General features: G+C 33.3%; 6 protein-coding genes across 6 annotated transcripts; 3 read left to right on the forward strand and 3 right to left on the reverse strand.

The window, feature by feature from the left end:
• Window positions 1-2781: 2781 nt before the first annotated feature.
• On the forward strand, window positions 2782-3888 carry PHYBLDRAFT_142430 (hypothetical protein; the record flags this gene model as incomplete). Its single annotated transcript, XM_018430812.1, has 4 exons — window positions 2782-3060; window positions 3119-3424; window positions 3496-3672; window positions 3748-3888. The coding sequence occupies 4 exons, from the start codon at window positions 2782-2784 to the stop codon at window positions 3886-3888; spliced, it is 903 nt and encodes a 300-aa protein (XP_018294964.1).
• A 160-nt stretch (window positions 3889-4048) lies between these two features.
• PHYBLDRAFT_62890 (hypothetical protein) lies at window positions 4049-7218 on the reverse strand (the record flags this gene model as incomplete). Its single annotated transcript, XM_018441030.1, has 7 exons — window positions 4049-5424; window positions 5509-5709; window positions 5901-6093; window positions 6148-6557; window positions 6675-6818; window positions 6920-6958; window positions 7053-7218. The coding sequence occupies 7 exons, from the start codon at window positions 7216-7218 to the stop codon at window positions 4049-4051; spliced, it is 2529 nt and encodes an 842-aa protein (XP_018294965.1).
• A 2211-nt stretch (window positions 7219-9429) lies between these two features.
• On the reverse strand, window positions 9430-9967 carry PHYBLDRAFT_142433 (hypothetical protein; the record flags this gene model as incomplete). The annotated part of the gene is made up of 3 exons (XM_018430813.1): window positions 9430-9499; window positions 9551-9719; window positions 9829-9967. The coding sequence occupies 3 exons, from the start codon at window positions 9965-9967 to the stop codon at window positions 9430-9432; spliced, it is 378 nt and encodes a 125-aa protein (XP_018294966.1).
• Window positions 9968-10800: 833 nt separating this feature from the next.
• PHYBLDRAFT_142434 (C2H2-type zinc finger transcription factor) lies at window positions 10801-16392 on the forward strand (the record flags this gene model as incomplete). Its single annotated transcript, XM_018430814.1, has 11 exons — window positions 10801-10916; window positions 11114-11545; window positions 12710-12899; window positions 12993-13053; window positions 13101-13738; window positions 14018-14117; window positions 14187-15491; window positions 15561-15749; window positions 15817-15903; window positions 16198-16319; window positions 16384-16392. The coding sequence occupies 11 exons, from the start codon at window positions 10801-10803 to the stop codon at window positions 16390-16392; spliced, it is 3249 nt and encodes a 1082-aa protein (XP_018294967.1).
• A 302-nt stretch (window positions 16393-16694) lies between these two features.
• PHYBLDRAFT_142435 (hypothetical protein) lies at window positions 16695-18597 on the forward strand (the record flags this gene model as incomplete). The annotated part of the gene is made up of 4 exons (XM_018430815.1): window positions 16695-16870; window positions 17022-17399; window positions 17562-17921; window positions 18249-18597. 4 exons carry the CDS (start codon window positions 16695-16697, stop codon window positions 18595-18597), a joined length of 1263 nt encoding a protein of 420 aa, XP_018294968.1.
• Window positions 18598-19509: 912 nt separating this feature from the next.
• Window positions 19510-20343, reverse strand: PHYBLDRAFT_62886 (hypothetical protein; the record flags this gene model as incomplete). The annotated part of the gene is made up of 4 exons (XM_018441029.1): window positions 19510-19865; window positions 19922-20056; window positions 20122-20232; window positions 20313-20343. 4 exons carry the CDS (start codon window positions 20341-20343, stop codon window positions 19510-19512), a joined length of 633 nt encoding a protein of 210 aa, XP_018294969.1.
• Between the last annotated feature and the right edge of the window lie 137 nt (window positions 20344-20480).

The raw sequence follows: 20480 nt of genomic DNA on the forward strand, positions 1-20480 counted from the left end.
TTAACATTGAGTCCGGATATATATCACCATGTAACAAGTTTGTCTTAGCACCATGTGCCATGACCAGCTTTACATATGTTTGGGGTCAAATAAAAATGACGGAGATATAGTTCTTTAGCACTTTTGGTGTGTTGATCTGACTTGGGATATTGACAAGAGTTTTTTGAAATCAAAGTTTTATTTTTATATGTTTTATATGGAGCTTTAAAGGTGAATAATATATTTATTTTCGATCTTGACACAGTAGTATAGTTCAACATTACACCTCTTTGTTATCTTTTATATCCAATTAAATTCAATACTTGAGCAATTCTTTGGATTCTGAACCATAGTATAATTCAATCGCTTTTATTTTAATTTCAGAAATTATTTTATTGGTATAGTGTATTTTTCTTATAATTGACAAAAAAATTGTACTCCATCATTTTTTTTAAGACCTAAAAGTGCTGTCACAAATGACAAAACTAAACATGTTTTTTATTTACTTTGTTAAAAAACAGTTTCTCTACAAAGTAAACAGAAAAGATATTCAGTTTTGTCATTTCTGACAACACTTTTTAGGTCTTGAAAAAATGCGGTATTTGAATTTAATAGCAGAGAAAGAGAAATATTGACATTATATTTTTCATTTATAATGGCAGACAATAAGAATAAATCCCCTAAAATAGAAATATTGTGTATTACTCGGTGTTTAAAAGATCTTTTGTTGTGAATATATGAAGTTGTGACTGCATAAAGTTCAATATTTAGGATTTTTTAAAAAATTGGTAGACATTTAATGTCATTTTCATATATCGGCATTTGAAATAAAAAAAACTTACACAAATCTTGAAATTTGCGATTATTAAGAAAATAAACTATAAAAGTTTATAATAGTATTTATTTGGAAAGAACACAATGTTTCTAGAACTATAACAATCTTATAGTATTGATTTATTGGATATCCGTTATTGCTTCTACTGGTCTGCTTGATACTGTTTGAATAGAATAATTATCTACAGAAAAGAAATATCTGAAAATATAAAAAAAAACAGACTGTTTGTTGAAATATAACAGACTTTAAGAAGTATAGACAAATTATTAGCTATGTGTTCTGGGTACTACATTTAATGTAGTATGCTTTTACATTTTGTGTACACTTTTATACTTATATTGTAAATATTGGAAAAGAGTGAGCAAAAAATAGATGTTGCTATTGCTTATCCATGGCGTTCCTTATGATATCTTTCACAATAAAAACAATAAAAAACATTAATTTTTGTGAATTGAATAAAGTAATAAATAATTTACATACTAGTAACAAAAATATATATTAACAGAGATAGATCAACTTTGTAACTACTTGATAGAACTCTAGTGAAAAAGAATAATGTTTGATATTAAGACATTATAATCTTAATATAATTAAAAAACAAAATAAAATAGTGATCCTTATCATGTAATATCATTTACAGCTGTATAATGTAAGGGAAATCAAAGACAGGATCAACAGTGCTCATCTATAATAAGACTTTATTTTAGTAAGATACAGATCAAAATAATATATATATATACTACCTTGATGTTTTTAACCAAATTCATTTGTAGCAGTTATTCTTGATGGTCAAGTCTGTAATAAAAAAAAACAAGAAGTGTTGTGGTGGTTGAAGTTGAAGAAGTTTTTAAGAGGAAGAATTGAAGATTTGAAATTAGGAACGAAGATTCGTGAGAACTTGTGTAGGTTTTGTTTATTGAGAAAGATTTTGTATCAAAGTTTGACGAGGTTCCTACACTGAACTACTACTGCTATTTATATTGTTTTGGATTGGGAAAATTATATGACTGGGGTCAGGTAATCGATCCTATCTGAGCCTTAATCAGAGCAACGTGATCTTAGGATAATTAATGTATGATTAATTATATAAATGTGTGTAGTCCCAATGAAGTATTAACATCGAAAGTAAATGTGTTTATGAGTTATAATTATGCTTATAATAATCCACTGATGTATCCCATATTATGGTGATATCATCATATGAAATATAATCACTATCATGCATGCTAAACCTGTGTGTTAAATAATAAAGTAATCGGTAGACACCTTTGACTGAAATAGCTGAGGCCTTATATTATTTCCTTCAGACTTATTCTCAATTACAGCAGTAGTCAATACTCATTTACAACAAGAAGGATTTTTATAGATATCAATTTTGCAAAATATAATATTGACCTTTGTTAATCTGGACAGCAATTGTGAAATGAATGCATTTAAATGAGAGCAAACGAGTATCTATTATGATAATAAAAGAATGTATTAATTTTTATTGTTTATAAAAAAGTATTTAATAAAGAAGTATGTTACCAAAAAAAAGCCACTAATATAATAATGACAAGCGTTGGAAAAGAGGAAAGGAGCAGAAAAGAAAAAAGAAAAAGATGTAAATTTTTTTTCCGCTTTTGAAACAAAATATCAAAAAGCTTATCCAATAAACAATAGCAAAAAAAAACTGAAAAGAGGTGATCAATTGAGGCCAAAAAATGTATCAAGACCAATTTGCATCTCAGTGTTTCAAGAAATTGTCTTTGAAGTGTTCCTGAACTATCACTACCACCTATAAATACTTCATATTTCTACTTGCAATTCAATTTCACTTACTCTTGGTTATATTATCTCAAAAAATATATGTTGCAAGCTTACTGTAATTTACATAACAAAATAAATACATTATCTCTTATAAAAGAGAATAAAAAAGAAAAAGAACTAATATTAACAATTGAAAATATTATGATGTATTACAGATAATGTCTACCTCTAACCGCATACTCGCTCCTTCTCTTACTAGTACTGATGTCCAGTTGCTACAAGCTTTGAATGCGATGAAAGAAGAGATGAAGGCCATGAAGAATAAGATCACATTGACGGATACACGAATCGGTGTAGTGATCACCAGTAACACAACTGCCATTAATGGCATTGATGCCTTGTCTGCCCTCCCAGCACCTGCGCATGTGCCCACTAGTGTTGCATCCACTTCTGCTGCCCTTCCCACCACCAAATCAGGTGATACTAATGCTGTATTTGTAAGTATAAAGATACAAAAAACACTTGCCAATCTTGTTGCTAATTAAAATATGATAGGGATACATTCATGGTTATATGTGGAACCCAAAGCTAAAATCAAGAGACCAAGCAGAAATCCAAGCGAACGCCATAAAATCAAAGTGGGCAGTTAATGTTCGTTTTGATCGCTCTCCAAATAGAGAGTTAGTCAAACAACTCTTGTATTACTTGGAAAAGAAGTTTGCTGGCACTGATATGAGGACATGCGACCTTCATAAATGTATATACATAAACTTCTGTAGTAGATGTTGCCAGCAAAGGGAACTTCTGGAAACAAGACGAGCCTTGAATACTAATTCAAGAAGATCTGGCCATAAAACTGATGTAAACTATATTTTCAATTTATACTAAATAATAACAATTAGAATATTAATTGTATTGTCTTTTTCCTTTAGAACTACACTTGCCGTTGCCTTGCTTATGATGCTTACAAGGCTGACATTTATCTCAAGATGGGTCAAAACTGCTCTGGACTGACCCAAAAGTTGGTCATGTCTGAAGGCAAATCAGACAATGATATGTCCCCCCTCAGCCAAGAAATGAGATTCGTGTTGCTCACCCAAGTTGGAGAAGTGACGAGGTAAACCCTAACAGTTTTCTTTTTTGAATGATGCCAGACTGAATGTTAATATATGTTTATTACTTAGCTTAACAAATTCATTACAGAGGTTGACTCGTTTGTTGTTAAGCAATTGGGTTCAAATTCCCGTCAACTGCTTAAAAGAGTTTATGGTAGAACAGTGGAATCAACAGTCCCAATTGATTTAGATCCTGCTCTACCTCAATAGGCTCTTAAATATGGGTCATAAATAAAACTCATTTTTTGTCATTTTTTTTTCTTTTACTCTCAAAATTTCTTAACACATATGTATTGTTCGCAACGTATATAATAAGACTACATTAGCTTATGTATTGAAATTTTTTATTAAAAAAGAAATGTATTAAATATTAATTGTATTGTTTGTGTGGTAAAGCGTTGACAAGTATTTTCTTATTATTTGTGCTGGTTTTATAATCACATGTTGCAACAACTGATGATATTTGATGTACTGGCAAGATGCATTCAAAATCACACACAATAAAATCTGCACTGCAGATGTCAACACTTTCCAAGTCTCTTGAATGGTCATGCTCAATCTGGAACCACTTAACAAACACAAACACGTGTTTATTTTGATAAACAACACGTGTTTGGAGCTCTGTGTTGTCTACTGGTGGAGTGAAATAGTGCAAGAATAGATACTGAATTTGTCTAGTGTATGCCAACCGATTATTGCCTTGACTTCCAAGAAACAGAGATTGAACAAATGAGCCATGACCAGAAGCATATTTGCAGCCTTTGTAAACCTGACCAAGCAAATTGCTTGATTTCAACTTTATAGTTTGGTTGTCGACAAAGGAGAATGGAGAGGAGGGATGCTGGTAACCTTCGAGATTTGGCATGCAGTATGCGACTTTATAGTAATCAAGCAAATGAGGATAGTCGCCATCACTCATTGCTGATGGGGGTTTGATATGGAGAGGAAATGTGGATTGAGGAAGAGGTTCATTGCCAAGGACTGGAAGAGAAGGGTTTGAGTATGCTTGGATGAAGGCCAATAGTCTGAATGGGCGCTGGGGAAAAGTTATTGTATTTTTTGAAGTGGAGGGTTGAGCTGTGGCAGTAAGCTTGGTGAGAAGAGGAAGAAATGATACTTGGCTTGGGCACGTGACAGCAGCATGAACGAAATCACCTTTGAATGTATCTTGGACGAAACTATTCATGTATGTAACCTCAAAGGAATCTTTTCTGTTCATATTCACGTTCTTTAGCAGACCATTATATTGCTCAAACCTGAAGAGCCAATATCTATATACTGGTCCAAAATCATGGATGGTCTCGCGAAGATGGAGATGTAAATGCATGTTACAGGTGAGAATAGTTGGAGTGTAAATACACTGGCACTCAGTACAGAATTCTTGAAGAAATTTATGGCCATCGTCAATGTCAGAGAACGTGATGCTTGGCTTTACTAATTGGCGGCAGGCATCAACAAAACTGATCCAATTTCTGAACATTTCAATTGGCAGGACGGCCTTCAACAAGATAGGCAAATACACTAGCACCCAGGACTTCCATTTATCAGCTTTCATGTATGGAAAGCCCTTTCCGATCTTCGATTTCAACACCACGTAATCCATTGGCACCACCATTGTCTCTGCCATTGCTTGCATAGTAGCTAGCTTTCTATTGTCTATCAGTCCTTCTTTTATCCACCGCTCCATCATTCTCTTTGGTGTCCCCAGGAATAAATTATGTATGGAATTGATGATCGTTCCACGTACTAGATCAAAGTATCCAAGGCGACGCAGCTGCGACCATCAAACACCATTTTCGATTTCCAACTGATGCCTTTCTGAGGGCGTACTGTCACTCTTCCACTCCTCAGCATGCAACCTGTTTTCCAGACTGCTACAGATTTTCCACATCAAATAGTCAAACCTACTGAAGTCGACCTGATTGGTACTTGGTAACCTGGTAAATTGCCTCACACATCTGGGGCATGCACAAGTACTGTTGTAGGCAGTGAATCCACTGGTCTTCCTGGCAGCGGGGATGTCACAGGCAACTATATGTAATGCAGCATGTACATTAATACTGGCTGAGCACTTAAAAGTTGGGATGGTTATCCCCATAAACAATGCAGCAATTCATTGACTATTGGCTTTAAATAGTGGTTGATCTCTTTGGTCTTTGGCTCCTTAGGACCAGGCATAAAACCAACAAGGATGACGTTTTCAGACTTAAATCATTTCTCACAAGGCAAGTTATTTATAGCAAGGTAGATAGCTCCAGTTGAATATGTAACGCCATCAAATGGCTGGAACCAGTCAATGTTCATTGTTAGCATCAATGAACGAGATTCATCCACAAATGATACGCCACTTTGGTCCTTTAGCTCCTTCCACATAGCACCATCATAGACGTCACATAGTGTATCTACAACCTTAAGCTCTTTGTTTCATTGTCTGATTTTTTGCTCAAACTCAGAATGAAGAAAGAAAACTTGTAATGATCTCTGGATAGAGTTGTAGACGTATGATTGCTTGACTACCATAGCACTAGAAGATGAAATCTTCATCAATTCACAGTTGCATGGTAATTGAGAACCATGCTTTTTGAAGTCGCAATGAGTAGGGTGAGGCACATCTTGTTTGTGAGCCTTGTGGCAGTCTTCACATACAACAGACTTCTTAATACCATTGACATAATTAGAAAAACCAGTCATTCTTTGCAGGCCAATAAGACTTGTTTGTAATTGGAAATCTTTGTTGTAGATCTTGAGTAACTGATTGATAAATTCAATCAATATGGTGGCACCTTTTTTAACAGGATAACGCGAGATAAAAAGAATGGCAAAGGTAGCAATGAACCGATGGACAGGGTTTTCAGGCATGTTAGGAGCATCAAATGGGTCTATTTAAAATTAACAAAAATAAATTAGAACAAATTTTCTTTAGGTGTGTTTTTAAGAAAACAAAATCATTTATGACTGATCTTCATTAAAAAACTCTTCAATGTCTGTCTCAACACCTTCTTCTTCACCACTGCCAGAGTCAGAGTTCATGTCTCTTTCAATATCAGAGCCATTGCCATTGACCTCGCTGATCTCATTGTCTACCGAGACTTTGTCAGCCATCATGGCAGCATTCAAATCAGGTGAGTCGGCCTGATTATCTATTTTTTCAATGGATTCAGATTAACAGGTTGGGATATATACAAATGTAGTTAAGTTTAGTTTATTGTTTATACTGGTTTTCAAATGTCTTTTTTCTTACACTGAGTATCAACGTCCATCATTTCTTCTTCTTGCACAGCTGTATTTCATTAAAAAAAACATAAAAAAAAACATAAAACATAAAAAAAATTATTATGCAGTAAATAAAAATCAGCTCTGAAAAAAAAACATACAGTTTGCAAATCTTTTAGCTGCATCAGATTTCTGCACTCTCTCGAGTTTTTCTTTTACAATATGATGCTCAGCAGTTCTGCCTGATACCAAAGAGTATTGTAAGAAGTTTCTGCTGCATAGAGTGCAATGGCAAACAACATTACGACGCTGGGTAATTGAAGGCATTTTAAGTATTTTATGTGTTTTTGAGTTCTTATGAATAAAAAAGGGAATGTGTAACATGTACTTTATTTAGAGCGACTTTATAGTCGAAAAAAAAATAATAATTTATCTTAATATTTTGTTAACCAATGAAACAAAGTAAAACTACATCTTTGATCTGAACTTCAAAAAGCACACTGAGTGGAAAAAAATCACTCTTTCTGCACATGTGTCTACCAACCTGGCCACATTGTTAATTAGGGCGGTTTTTCCAGTACAATAGAAGTATACAATAGGCTGTACAATATACTATATGATATACTATACAATGTACTATATAATATAGCATACTATAGACTATACAATGGACTATACAATATAATATATGATATACTATGTCTTTCACATGCCATATAATGATGCATATTTATATAAAAGCTTAATAATAATACTAGCAATATATCTTGCACATATACTAACTCATATATTAGTTATACAAGTAATATATACCTTTAGATATATCAGCTATGAATGGCAGGACTCTTCTTTATGAATTATAATTGTTGATGCTTTTTTATTACACTATGACTAAAAAAGTGGCAACATGTTACCACTTTGGTATCATAACTGTCATTTTTTACATCATAAAAAATGGCAGATATGAGTCTGTATAGTGCGATTAGAGGCACAGTTGCCACTTTTTTTTTAAAAGACCAAGGTTCATTCCTTTTTTTTTGACTTTTTTTATTTTTGGTTTTCTTTCATGCCCCCCTTTTTTTGCTCTACTGTATCCAATACTAGTATATCGTTTCGCTTTTTATTTGCCATATTAAATGAACCATTTATTGAATTGGATTAAAATGAATTGGAATGAATTGAATTGAAGAAGATTTTGCTTCAATTTATGTTTTATTATATGATAGTAATACTACTTAAAACCCGTCTATTAGAACTTGCAAAAAAGACATGATATTATTCAGCTACTGCAGAGTATGCAGTAAAAACCCTCTATCCCAAATGCATTTCATGTGTTTTGAGTACTTCGATATAGACTAGATGACCTTCTTTAATTCTTACCGGTTTCTACAAATATATCAATGTTAGAGAAAAAATAAACAAATAAACATAATAATGTAGTGCTTACCTTTATGTTATACGCTTGATAGCTTCAAAAAATAATTTTTTGCTATAAGTATATATATATTAGAAAATAATATTAACATGTAAGCTTCTTATGTTATCAAAGAGTATTAGAGTGTCTACAAGACAAGTGAAAAAAGCAGTGAGTATCACTCAAAATTATTACTAAAGAAAACCCAAAAAAAAAAATCGAGTCATACAATATAAAGTCAAGTTGAATCTAGTTGAAAACTGAATGAACATTGTTTTGTTAACACAAGATGTATATTATATCAAGGTACTTACATAGAATATAACACCTATCAAGTATAACATAGCAGCACAAGAGTATTATTAGTTTTTTTTTTTTTTGCTCTTTAAAAAAAGAATCTATTATGCTTTATTCAAAAATTAATTGTAGCAATACTGCAGATGTTATACATTAGTTTTCAATGCTGATGACTATATAGATACCAATCACATAGAAAAGGGCAACACATCTTTATTTAAAGAGAAAGAATAAAAAAAACGAGAGAAAGAAAGAGAAAAGAAGAAAATAAAAGACAAATATAAAAACCAAACTAAAAATACATTAAAAAATATTTTGAATCAATCAAAACCTTCTACAATCTTTGGCTTCTCTTATGTGCTGGCTCAACACTCATTTCTGACAGAGGAGACCTTTATAAAAAAGTAAAAAGTTTATATTAGTTTTGTATTGACAGCACCAAACCAGCAGAAACCATGGTAACTTAGAGCACATCCACCATAATAGGCAACTCGCCACCATCAGTTTCTGATATATTATTAGAAGACAGCAAAGAATCATTTGCATTTTGCTGTGCCTTATAATTTTTTTAAACGTTTATTAAAACATATAAGTGAAACCTTTTAATTAATAAACTTACAATGTTCTTGTCTACCATTCTTCTTTTTTGCTTCTGGTTGTCACTTTTGAAGCTTCCTCAAAGAAGGCTTTTAGCACATCACATGCTCTTGCACTTGTAGATAGCAAAGCCATTATTCTTTGCCATTCTCTCTAATTGCATCATGTAGTATTCCCGGTGCTTTGCCAGAATATCTTTTCATTCTTTACTTAAAGCAAGAAAGTCTTTGTCAATGAGATTGTGCTTGATCGTGCAGCTCAACGTCTTGAGCTGCAATTGTTTCATAGACAAATCGTTGTCTGAAAGAAGTATCAATTGGGGCAAAAGTTGCCCTTCTGAGGTTTCTTTACAAACGATCTTTCCACTCCTGCTCATTAAGCAACTGCGACAACAAATTGTATTTCTGGGCTTTGTTTTTCCCTTTGAAATCACCATCTGTACCCATTACTTGCTTGCCAAGCTGGTCAGGATACTCAGTGAATTGAGAACTTTTAACAGACTCGACAACACGTTTAAGAGCTCCCAAAAAGGAAGTTGTATACCATCATATTAATAAGGCAAGTAAATATACAGATATATAATAAATATATCTTACCACTTTACTCAATGATGCTTTGTTGCACTATACTAAGATCTTCTGCACTGACAGCTGGGGCAAATTGTTTGCTAAACTGATCTTGAAGCATGCGTACCATTTGATTTATTTTGGCAATATCGATTTCAATTTTTCTGACAGAGTTTATGAGTGTGGTGTTGATATCAAACATTTTTGAATTGTTAGTTTTTAAGAAAGATAAAAAGAATAAAAGTTGTACTTCCCATTATATATATATTTCACAATGTTTACTCGTTTAACTTCTTGAAAAGATATATAACAGCTTAACTGTAAACATGTTATTACTATGATATTATTTTTTTAATTTTCGACACCAGAATATTTTACCAGTTAAAATAATGATATCAGTGTAAATGGACTTTGTAATAGTAACACAATGTTTAAATATGATATAGTTAATTAAGCATTCATCATTGATCTTGTAAAGTAAATGTTATAATAGTTATACTTATATAATACTTGTTGTCATTGTTGATCAAGATGTGTTTAGCTATTATCATCATCATTTTATTGTTATGATATCATTGCAAGAAATAAAATAAAAGAAAATAAACAAATTATCCTGAGATAAAGAGTATATAAAGCTCTCTTTTATGTTGTGCAGATACAATCAAAATCTTTTTTACAGTTTCATTTTATATACTAAATACTTACTAAAGCAACCAATATGTCTTCCTTCAACATCAATCAGCAGAGAGATAGATTATCTACACAAACACACAAATTCAATCAATGTGTTCTGTTGTTCAACACTTACCATCAGCTTCAGAACCATAAGAGAGATCATGAAAGCAACTTGGCATCAGCAAATATTATTTCACAATATATTACAGAGGATGTTGAAATGCAAAATGATATTAGAAATGACATTATTGACAATAATGAATTAGTTAGCAATTCAGGTAATAATAATCAGTATAAAATTATTAATAAGTGATTGGAATACTCATTTAATAATGCATTATAAATTATGCTGTGAATGCAATGGAGATTGACAAGGCCATTTCTTACAAGGGCGGTTTTAGTTTTGAGGACAGTGAGAGTGAAGCTCACATTTATGATAGCAGCATAATTGGTAGCAATACCTTTACAAAGGCTGAGTCGATGAGTATTCATCTCTCTCAATTGGTGCTTCAGCACAGAATTTCCAGGGCAGCTTACAAAGACATCATCCGATTTGTTAATACAATCATTTAAGATCACAATGAAATTATGTTGGGTAAAATAGAATATTTATATTATCTTATACTTTAATTCCAAATTTCTAACACGTAGTGATGTCATTCCTTTTTTTTAGACCTGGGGCTAAGATCAGTCACAGCAAAATTGTTGATGCTTTGCTCAAGTCCAAGTCAAGTGTCAAGGGCCATGAGTATAATGTCTGTCCTAGTGGTTGTCAATTGTATGAAATTAATGACAATCAAGAATCTTGTGTTGACTATGGCAAACTGCAATACAAGACTGATACTGAGCAAAGTCAAACACCAGCTGCCAGTATGAAGCTCATGTCAGTCGGTGATATGTTTTCTCAAATGCAGGCTGATCCATCCACAAGAGAACTCCTTCATTACAGGGCTAACTGGGAATTTGTAGCTGGTCAGCTCACCAATATTTTCGATGGTGACAGTTACAAGCAGTTGGCACAGCAAGGCTTGTTCTCAAATCCCAACGATATTGCCATTGGGCTATATACCAATGGTTTTGTTAACCAAAAAAAGGGCAAGAGTTCGTACACCATCGTTCATGCTGTTATATTCAACCTTGACCCATCAATAAGATAATAAATCAAATAATATATTAATTTCAAAAAAAAAGTTACTAATAAAAAGCTTAGATACACAAATGAATATCTCTTGCAGCTACACCACAGGAGATTTTTTGGGTGTAACAATAGCTTTCTTGTACCCCCATGAATCGATCGCCTTATTGGGAAGACCTATTTTTAAGGATTCAGATTTTTAAAAATAGTTCAAAATTGGGGAAAAAATAGAATGCTTGCAAAAAAAAATAGGATGCTTGCAAAAAAAAATTTGGTTAAAAAAATATTTTATTTATTTATTTTTGTGGATTGAAAATATTGGGGTCATACAATGCCAGGCCACCACCACCCCTGGCCCTGCAATAGCTGCTATTGCAGGGTTGGCAAGCGTTTTTTTACGCACTAACAGTTAGAAATACAGCTGGCTACTTCAATAGCATTTACAGCAAAAGGGAAAGAAAAAACAAGCTATGGAAAACGCCACTAAATCTTGTTATACCTCAAGTGTTTTATCCCTATACATAACAAAAAAAAAATGATTAGAATCTATAATGTTAAATTTTGAATACTTTAAATGACTTACCTTTTAATAACAAACAGAACTAAAGCAAAGAAAAAAATATTTGTTTATGTCAATATTTAATTCATACACGTATTATTTGTATTGATATTCTTACCTTTGAAACTTTGGCAGATGAAGGCCTTTTTCTATTTCAAGATGAGATGAGACTTGATTAGTAATTGTATAAGAAAAATAATGTTTAGCATACCTTTTTTTTGCAAGTCATTTGTATAAGCCAAGAGATAATATATGATATTGTAATATATTAATAATTATAAACTAAAACTATTAGCATCATTAGTTACCTGATTATGACAGAAGAAATAATAATAATATTAAAAGACTTTGTTTCGAGTCAAGATTCACTTGGCGTGATTTTTTTTCATTTTTTTCTATGGACGTCCAAATTTGCAACAGAATAATCAAATGTAATTGGTTCACCAAAATATTCAAGTCCGTACTATCACACTAAGAAAATTTATATAAATGCACATACAGTAAATTTGACTTTCTCTCTATTGAATCTACTTTTACATTTACACTTACAAACATTAATGAATTCAAAAAAAAAGAAAGAAATATGCCCCAGGAAGAGTATTAGTACCTACTCCTAGACAACCTGGGCAATACAACTTCAGTCTTGCTGAAGCTGAAAAAATCTGTATGCATTGTGAGAAAGATTTTAAATCTCCCTGGAATCTAAAACAGCATTTGGAAGAGTACCATCATATACATGAGACTCTTCCAAATGTTGAGGCCTATGTTGGAGCAGCACTCCAGAATCAACTTAACACAGACCAATCCAACGAAGATTCTATATCTGAAAATGAGATATTTTAATCTGACTTGGATGAGGATATAACTGAATTCAATGTCATTGACAGTGATGTTAGCAACACTGAGATAAGTGATGAAAGTGAGAATGAGAACGACAACGAACAAATAGAAACTTTGCTGCTTTAGGTACTGGCAATTATCCTTATGAAGCTATACTGAGCAGCTTGACCACGTCTGCAGAAAGTATTATCTCGTCGGTGGAGGAAGACGTTGATGTATTTGCAAATGGAGTTTTGTCTTTCGAGAATTTGGAAAGCTTTGTACCTAAAAATTATTCATTTAAGAACCTTCAAACCATGATTATGCTTGCTCTAATCGATGGTGATAATAATATGCTTTCTTGTAGAATTATTAAAAAGATTCTGCTCGCTATGAATCTTGTGCTTAAACTGCAAGAGGAAGCTATCAATACTAAGATACCCTTTATATTACCATGTCTTGATGCATTGTTTAACTTTCAAAAGACAAAAAAGTCTACAATTTCTGTTTTTAAGTCAAAGATTGTAAAATTCGATTTATCTGATAGCACACAAATGGAAGTCTGTTTTAATTTACCTTCAGAACATCTGAAACTTCTTGCGACCAACCCCAAGACCTCAAAGAAGATTTTCTCACTACCTGATCAAACACCATATCAAGCAGTATGCTTGCAACAAGGTGAAAAGTGGAGAACCCATCCATTATTCCAGCAGCCTATGTGGACTATCAATAACATTGATTTCTGGCATAGTGATGTTGTTAAGCTGAAAGCTGATCAAAATAATGTTTGTTTTTTAATAGAGTCTTTTCATACAATGAAAAACTCTTACATATTTTGTTGTGGATATAACATTTGGTCGTCTGGAACTGGGAAGTTTGATATTGAAATCACTTGTAGTGATATTCCAATTGAAAGACTTGATTCTGTCTTATCTACTCCCAGTAGTTCTCTTTGTTACAGTGTTTCACTCACTACTGTCAGTTCTTTGATTCCTTTGCATTCTTTACTGCTTGAGATATCACATTTTATGAGGAGACGTGTTTCTGAAGAACATCGGGTATAGTCCAGCCACAGATTATTCTATAGAGTGGCAATTTCACCTATTTCACTTTTTACAGATGACACATCTGGAAATACAACTGTACAATCAAACCCGTCTGAATGTTGATCTATGAGGTGTGCCGCAATGACTTTCGAAGAGAGAAATTCGATTGATAATATTTACTTCATAGGTGGGATTCGAAAGAAGAAGGATGTGACCGGAGCTTCTATGCTACCAACAATCGTCAAAGACGTACAACTAATGGAAGGTAGCATTTTAATGTACTCTCACAAGTACAAAGAATTTATTTTCGTCTATACTCCTCTTATTTGGATTGAAGCCAACACGCCATGTCATTCTATGTTGTGTGATATACTTGGTGCCACAGTGCTATACCCATGCAGAATATGTTATGTCAAGCTACAAAGAAAGGTAGAGAATTTAAAGGATGAAGATTACTACACCAAACGGCACAAGAACAGAACAAAGCAACATTATATTGCTGCTGCATCCTCTTTGGATAAGCTCATCATAATCCTAGACATTTCTTTGATTGATAACAAGCACACGGCTGAATTTCTCAGGTTTAAGAATACCAGTACACAGATCCTACTGGATTTACAATCATTTGATCCATCGCAAGACACGCCCGTAGAGATCTTGCATGTTATTCTCCTTAGTATTACAGAATACCTGGTAAATGATTTGGTAAATTCAGTGCTGGTAAAGAAAGATGAATTAAGACAACTTACGGGATATTTGAAGGATTATGAGCAATCCAAAGGCATGTCTCGAAAGTGCACAAGATTGCTTAGTGGATGCAGTTCCTATCTTGGCAGAGACTACAAATGTCTTATACAGATTCTTCCAGTCATTTTAGTGATAAAATTTACTGGTAATCCTGTATTAAAAAACATTACTCCATGTTTTGTCCAACTTGGTTGGCTTTGCTCACTTGTATTTATTAGAGCCATAGAGTCTGGTCTAGAAACATATATTCATGAAGTTGATACCGCTGTTAAAGGTCTTATCAAACAGCTTCTGATTTATAATAAAAACGGCAAGCTCAATAGACATAACCTATACACATCGAAACTTAAGGCACATTTATTGACACACTTTCCGGACAACATCAGGAGATTTGGCACCCCCTTGCATTTTGAAACAGAAAAAGATGAGCAGTTTAATAAGCATATACGTGAACACCTATTCCACACCAACAAGCTTAATACGTCTAAGGATATTGGTCTAAAGTTTGCAAAGCAAACTATGATGAGACATATCCTTGATGGTGGTTCATGGCCCATTGAAAATGGACTAAGATTGTCTTGTGGAAAAGGTGTTAAGACATATATTGATAATACTGCTAGTGTTCACAAGTTTTGGAATGTTTTGTTTGGCAGTTCCAGAGAGTTTGCAGATAACAATGATGACGGTAGCATTGTAAACAGTGAACTTTGTGACAATACCTTTGCCTTGTTCATGCCCATGCATGGTGGAAGCCAAACCGTTCATCCAATTATTGGGAAGGTTTCTTCTTTCTGAGTGATTCATCTTCACATAGATCTTCCTACTGACATTGCTCGAAAAAATAACTATTTACTTGCGCAAGAATATTCTGGTATGTCTACACCATTGGAAGAACTAAAGATGATTTGCATTCTTGACATGTACACAAAGGTTGGTGATGCATATGTGATCAATTTGAGCAAGTTCAGCTCTTATTGGCATTTCTACTCTTACTTCTCAACAAGTACTTAATCATCGTTTTTGACGAGCCAGAACCTAATAGTAGGTATGGCTCATATATCTTTCCATAGTTAAGATATGCGAGTGGAGAGTTTTAGACGATGTACGGCACTACCAGAGTCTTTCTGGTGTCTTGTTCTCTGTCTTGAAGGAGGGAGGTGAGATTTCTCTTTATTGGTTTGCCCAGCCAAAAAAAACCATTTTCTTTATTCATTTTTTAAAATTCTATCAATAAAATAATTAAATTTTTTAAGTCGTTTTTTAATTTTGTGATATTACACCAAAAATCTATTTCTAGATGTCTGTATATCCGATTTTATCTTATAGAGATTGCTAATTTTAAAAAAAGAGAATAAAAGAAAATTACACAAGAGATATATTTAACTAGCCAATCAAAAAGTTTTCAAAATTTGGATTTCTTTATTTGATATCAAAAATCTCCCATGGTGTAGAAATCTTGCCTGGTCCCAAGAAGCCTACCCACTTGAACTCTTTTCTGATGCCAATCATCAGTGAAATAAAAGATCTTGAGGTACATGGCTTGGTAATCAAGAGCAATGGTGTTATGTATGAGGTAAAAATAAGATATAAAATAAAACAAGTGCAGACGAGAGTATGGTGAGACTTTGTTTTATTAGAAGAAGTGAAAGAATCAGAAAGGAGATGATCTTCTATTGCTATTTGTATTGTACGTTTATATAGACATTGTATTTAGCTTGGAAATGATATGATGATATCATGTAATGTCTGTTTCTCTACCATTATCTTCTATGATTTAGTTCTTATGTTTTTAGTGTTATTGACTAGAGTCTTAGTATTTGTCTTAGTATGTTCTTTACGTAATTTCCTTGTATAAGGGAAGGTATATCTTTTAGTATCGTTACTAGTTGTTGGTAACTCAATGTACGTATTTATTGAGTGTCTGTACTTTTAATTTAAATCTACAATTATGTTGGATACAACAAATGGAGTTGAGGTTTGCTGTGCCAAGATCCACTTGTTGCTTGCTTCTGATGACATCCCAGCTGTGGATGACATGGCGCATATTGGCTCACATGCCAGTTTGTTTGGTTGCCAAATCTGCGAAACAAAGGGAAAACCACCAGACAATAGATGGCACGGAATGTACTTTGAAGATAGTTCTGCTCCTTTATGACCTTTGGAAGACTTCAAAACCAGCAATCCTGCAAGTATATAACAGTTTAATTAGATTTTTTCTTGTACTAAATAATTGCTTATAATAGATAAAAAATATATATCAGCCAAGCATCTTTAGTGAGCTGTCAGCCTTCTCCAGATCTTCTTTCTTTGCACTGGATGAACTTCATTTAGTTGCAAGAGGAATCAGAAAGCACATTTACGACTTGATCACTGTGTCCCTTACCAAGGAGACAAAATATTTTTATACCCATCCAGATGATACCCTCTCCACCACAGAATACCCATTTTTCATACCAAGAACTAGTCCTGTGACATTTGGCAACTGTATCACAAGTTCAAGACCATATATACCAGTATTATTCCACGGCAGTTTTGATAATGTCTTCTCCAAGATTGATGACACTCATGCAGTAAATCAGATTGCCTTTCTTCTGTACATTGTTCCCACTCTTGTTGTCCCATTCTTATCAAACAGGGCTGTGCAAACTGCAGTGTTTTAACTTGTCAAAGGTTGTGCACTAGCATTGCAATGGATGCTGACTTCTGAGTTGCTGGATGAGATGGATGTGTAAATCATAATGCCTCTAACACTATATCGCTATATACAAAACTAATCACAACCTTTTTTTTAAAATAATAATAACAACAACAATAGACATTTTAAACACTGGCACCGCTATCTATTGCAACAAGTCCAGAACAAGACTATATCTCGTAGTGTCTTCAGACCAGTACAGCACTATCTTGTGCATATATCATTCATTGTCAAGCAACTAGGTCCACTTCGATGCTACTCCACTCGATCAATGGAAAGAGTAATTGATGTCTTTTCCAAGTTAATCAAGTCTAAGTGCAAGGGCAACCATAATGCCAGTTTTCTTGTGGAGCGATTTACATTGCATAACTATGTCAACACGGCCATCAGTATCCAGAACGAAATTGATCTTATTCAGCCCAAGCCGTATGGTAGAGAAAGTTATATGGATCTTCCTAATAATCCTAGTGGTGTGCAGTTGTGAGAGCCATTTCATAGATTTGCTTATTTGAACAATGATTTGGTGGAAGGTGTAAGCGGCCCTAGTGCAAAGGATGTCTTAACTAGATACTATCCATGAACTTTGGGTTTGATGATTTCTGATATTGGTGATTCTACCATTGTTGCTGCTAGTCGTTTATGAATGAATTCAACCGTATATTCATCTTGCATGTATTGACAAAGAAGAAATGAAAGTAGCCACAGTAATCATTACGTAATGTTTACCTGTCCTTACAGAAAGGAAGTATATCATTTTTCAATATAAAATCAAAAGTTGCTTACATTATATTTATTTATTTACTTTAGTAACCGTAACATAATTGTTTACAGCTGGCTCGTTGGTGCAGTGGTATTCTTCTTTCAGCATGACAATTCACTTGGCTCTCTTTATTTCTTTGCTTTTGTTGAAGTAATGAAGGAACATGACGTGGCTGCCCACGACTCATCCGTACCAATTGTCAAACAGCAGTCACAAAACAGCTCAACAGGTCGCCAAACACAACCCACATATGCAGTAATAAGTGTCAATGATATTTGTCATCAATTTGGCCTTACACAATACCCACCAAATGGAAATCAGTTCTACGTAATTGCACCTTATTATGTTTTCAGCAATAATATGCGTATTACAAAGGGCAACCTTTCTATTTTATAACTTTTTTTATTTTTCATTTTTTATATGCTCTATATACCTTATGTTTTTTATGCTTTCTATACGTCCCATGTATTCTATATTATTATTTTTCTTTTCTATATACCCTATGTTTTTTTTATTTCTTATATACTCTATGCTTTCTATTTTTTATTTCTCTATATGCCTTTTTTTTTATTCTATATATACCTTATGTTTTTTTTTTCATTCTCTATATGTTTTACAGGCTGTTACGCAATTTAAATTAAAATAAAATTGTTAAGTGAACAAGAAGAGAGGTGTATTTCTTTTAAAAAAAAAAAGTCTTGGTTTTAAAAAAAGTAATAGCAGTTATGTTTCCATTTTATTCACACATTCCATAAAAAATTAATCCGAATAAAACTTGACATCTTTAATATTAAACGAGATAGACCGGCATGCCTAGCAGAACTGCATTGAGAAGAAATAACCATACTATGAAAAGAAAGAAAAAACTGTTCGTCTGAGTTTATTTGAATTTTGTTATTATAAAGATTTATTGTAGTAATAAAAATAAAGTAATAGTAAGGAATATATCTTGAAGCCATATTTTTTTGGGGGTTTATATTTTGATGTTTTCAAAAAGAAAAAAAAACTTTATACTTTGTTATACACACAATTGGTATTGACAATTTTAAAAAATAAATTATTAAAATATTTGAAAAAAAGAAAAAAAAACATAAAGATAAAGATAAGTATAAGCAGAAATAACATGAATACAAAAAATATAAAAATAAAAATAAAGCATATAGAAAAAGATTGCCATATTTGGATAAAGACATAGGGCAGAAAGCATATGATATGGAACAGATTAGTTAATTTCTAGAAAGCATTTCATTATAAACAACATTGTTTACATAGACATTGCTGGTTGCTTTGGTAGAAATACTGTCCATATCAACCATGATTTTTACTGAGTTTGGAGTTCGGACCTGAGAGAGTGACATACAACTGCCCATGACCAAAGACATGGTCGGGAAGGTACAGACCAACTTTGTCAAGGATCTGGCCTTGGAACTTGTTGATAGTCATAGCAAAGGCAAGGCGGACTGGAAATAGACATTGTTTGAACTCAATGGACATGGTCGATCCAGTTGGGTTCAGCTTGATTCTGGGGATAAGCACCAACTTTCCAGCACTTGATCCAGTTACAATGGTAGCCTTGATGACATATCTGCCAGAGCCATTGCATATAAGGCGGGTACCATTGCAGAGGCGGTAGTATGCCGGGCCATGTTGTGAGTGGTAGTTAACTGGCCGGGGACAAAATTGTGGTTTCTTTGATTGTTAGGGCACTGCAAGCTGTTACTCCATTGGTGACCAATTCCATTACAGCTGGAACAGTGGGAAATAACAGTGGCAGTGGCAGTGACAGTGGTGGTAGTCAAATCCAAGACTCTCTCAACATCAGAAACTTGCAAAGCCTCAAAAGCGGCAGTTAGATCTATAATAAAAATATTAAAAAATAATTAATAATTGTGACAATTTATATATAATTTTAAAAATTACATCTGTCGCTCTCTGCAGTATATTGTTCTGTGAATGAGAGGTCAATTGACAATAGTTGTGTGGGCACAACAAAATCCCAGGCAGCTTCAACTCTTGGTCTTGAAGCAGCAGCTAAATAGAAAAATAAATAGAGTAGAAAAAATGATCAGAATTTTTGCTGAATATTAATCAATTACACTATATTTATTTACCTCGACTACTCTCTGCCACTGCAAAAATCATTGGGAGCTATTATAATAATAGGTCTTGATTATCGGGATATTTTGTCACATAAAAATGAATTACTCGTAAATATTAAGGAAATCATAGTTGACAAGTTATTGAATAAAGTGTCAAAAATAATTGAATATTATATTATT

The sequence above is a fragment of the Phycomyces blakesleeanus genome (assembly GCF_001638985.1).
Source record: "Phycomyces blakesleeanus NRRL 1555(-) unplaced genomic scaffold PHYBLscaffold_5, whole genome shotgun sequence".
NCBI classification, from domain to species: domain Eukaryota; kingdom Fungi; phylum Mucoromycota; class Mucoromycetes; order Mucorales; family Phycomycetaceae; genus Phycomyces; species Phycomyces blakesleeanus.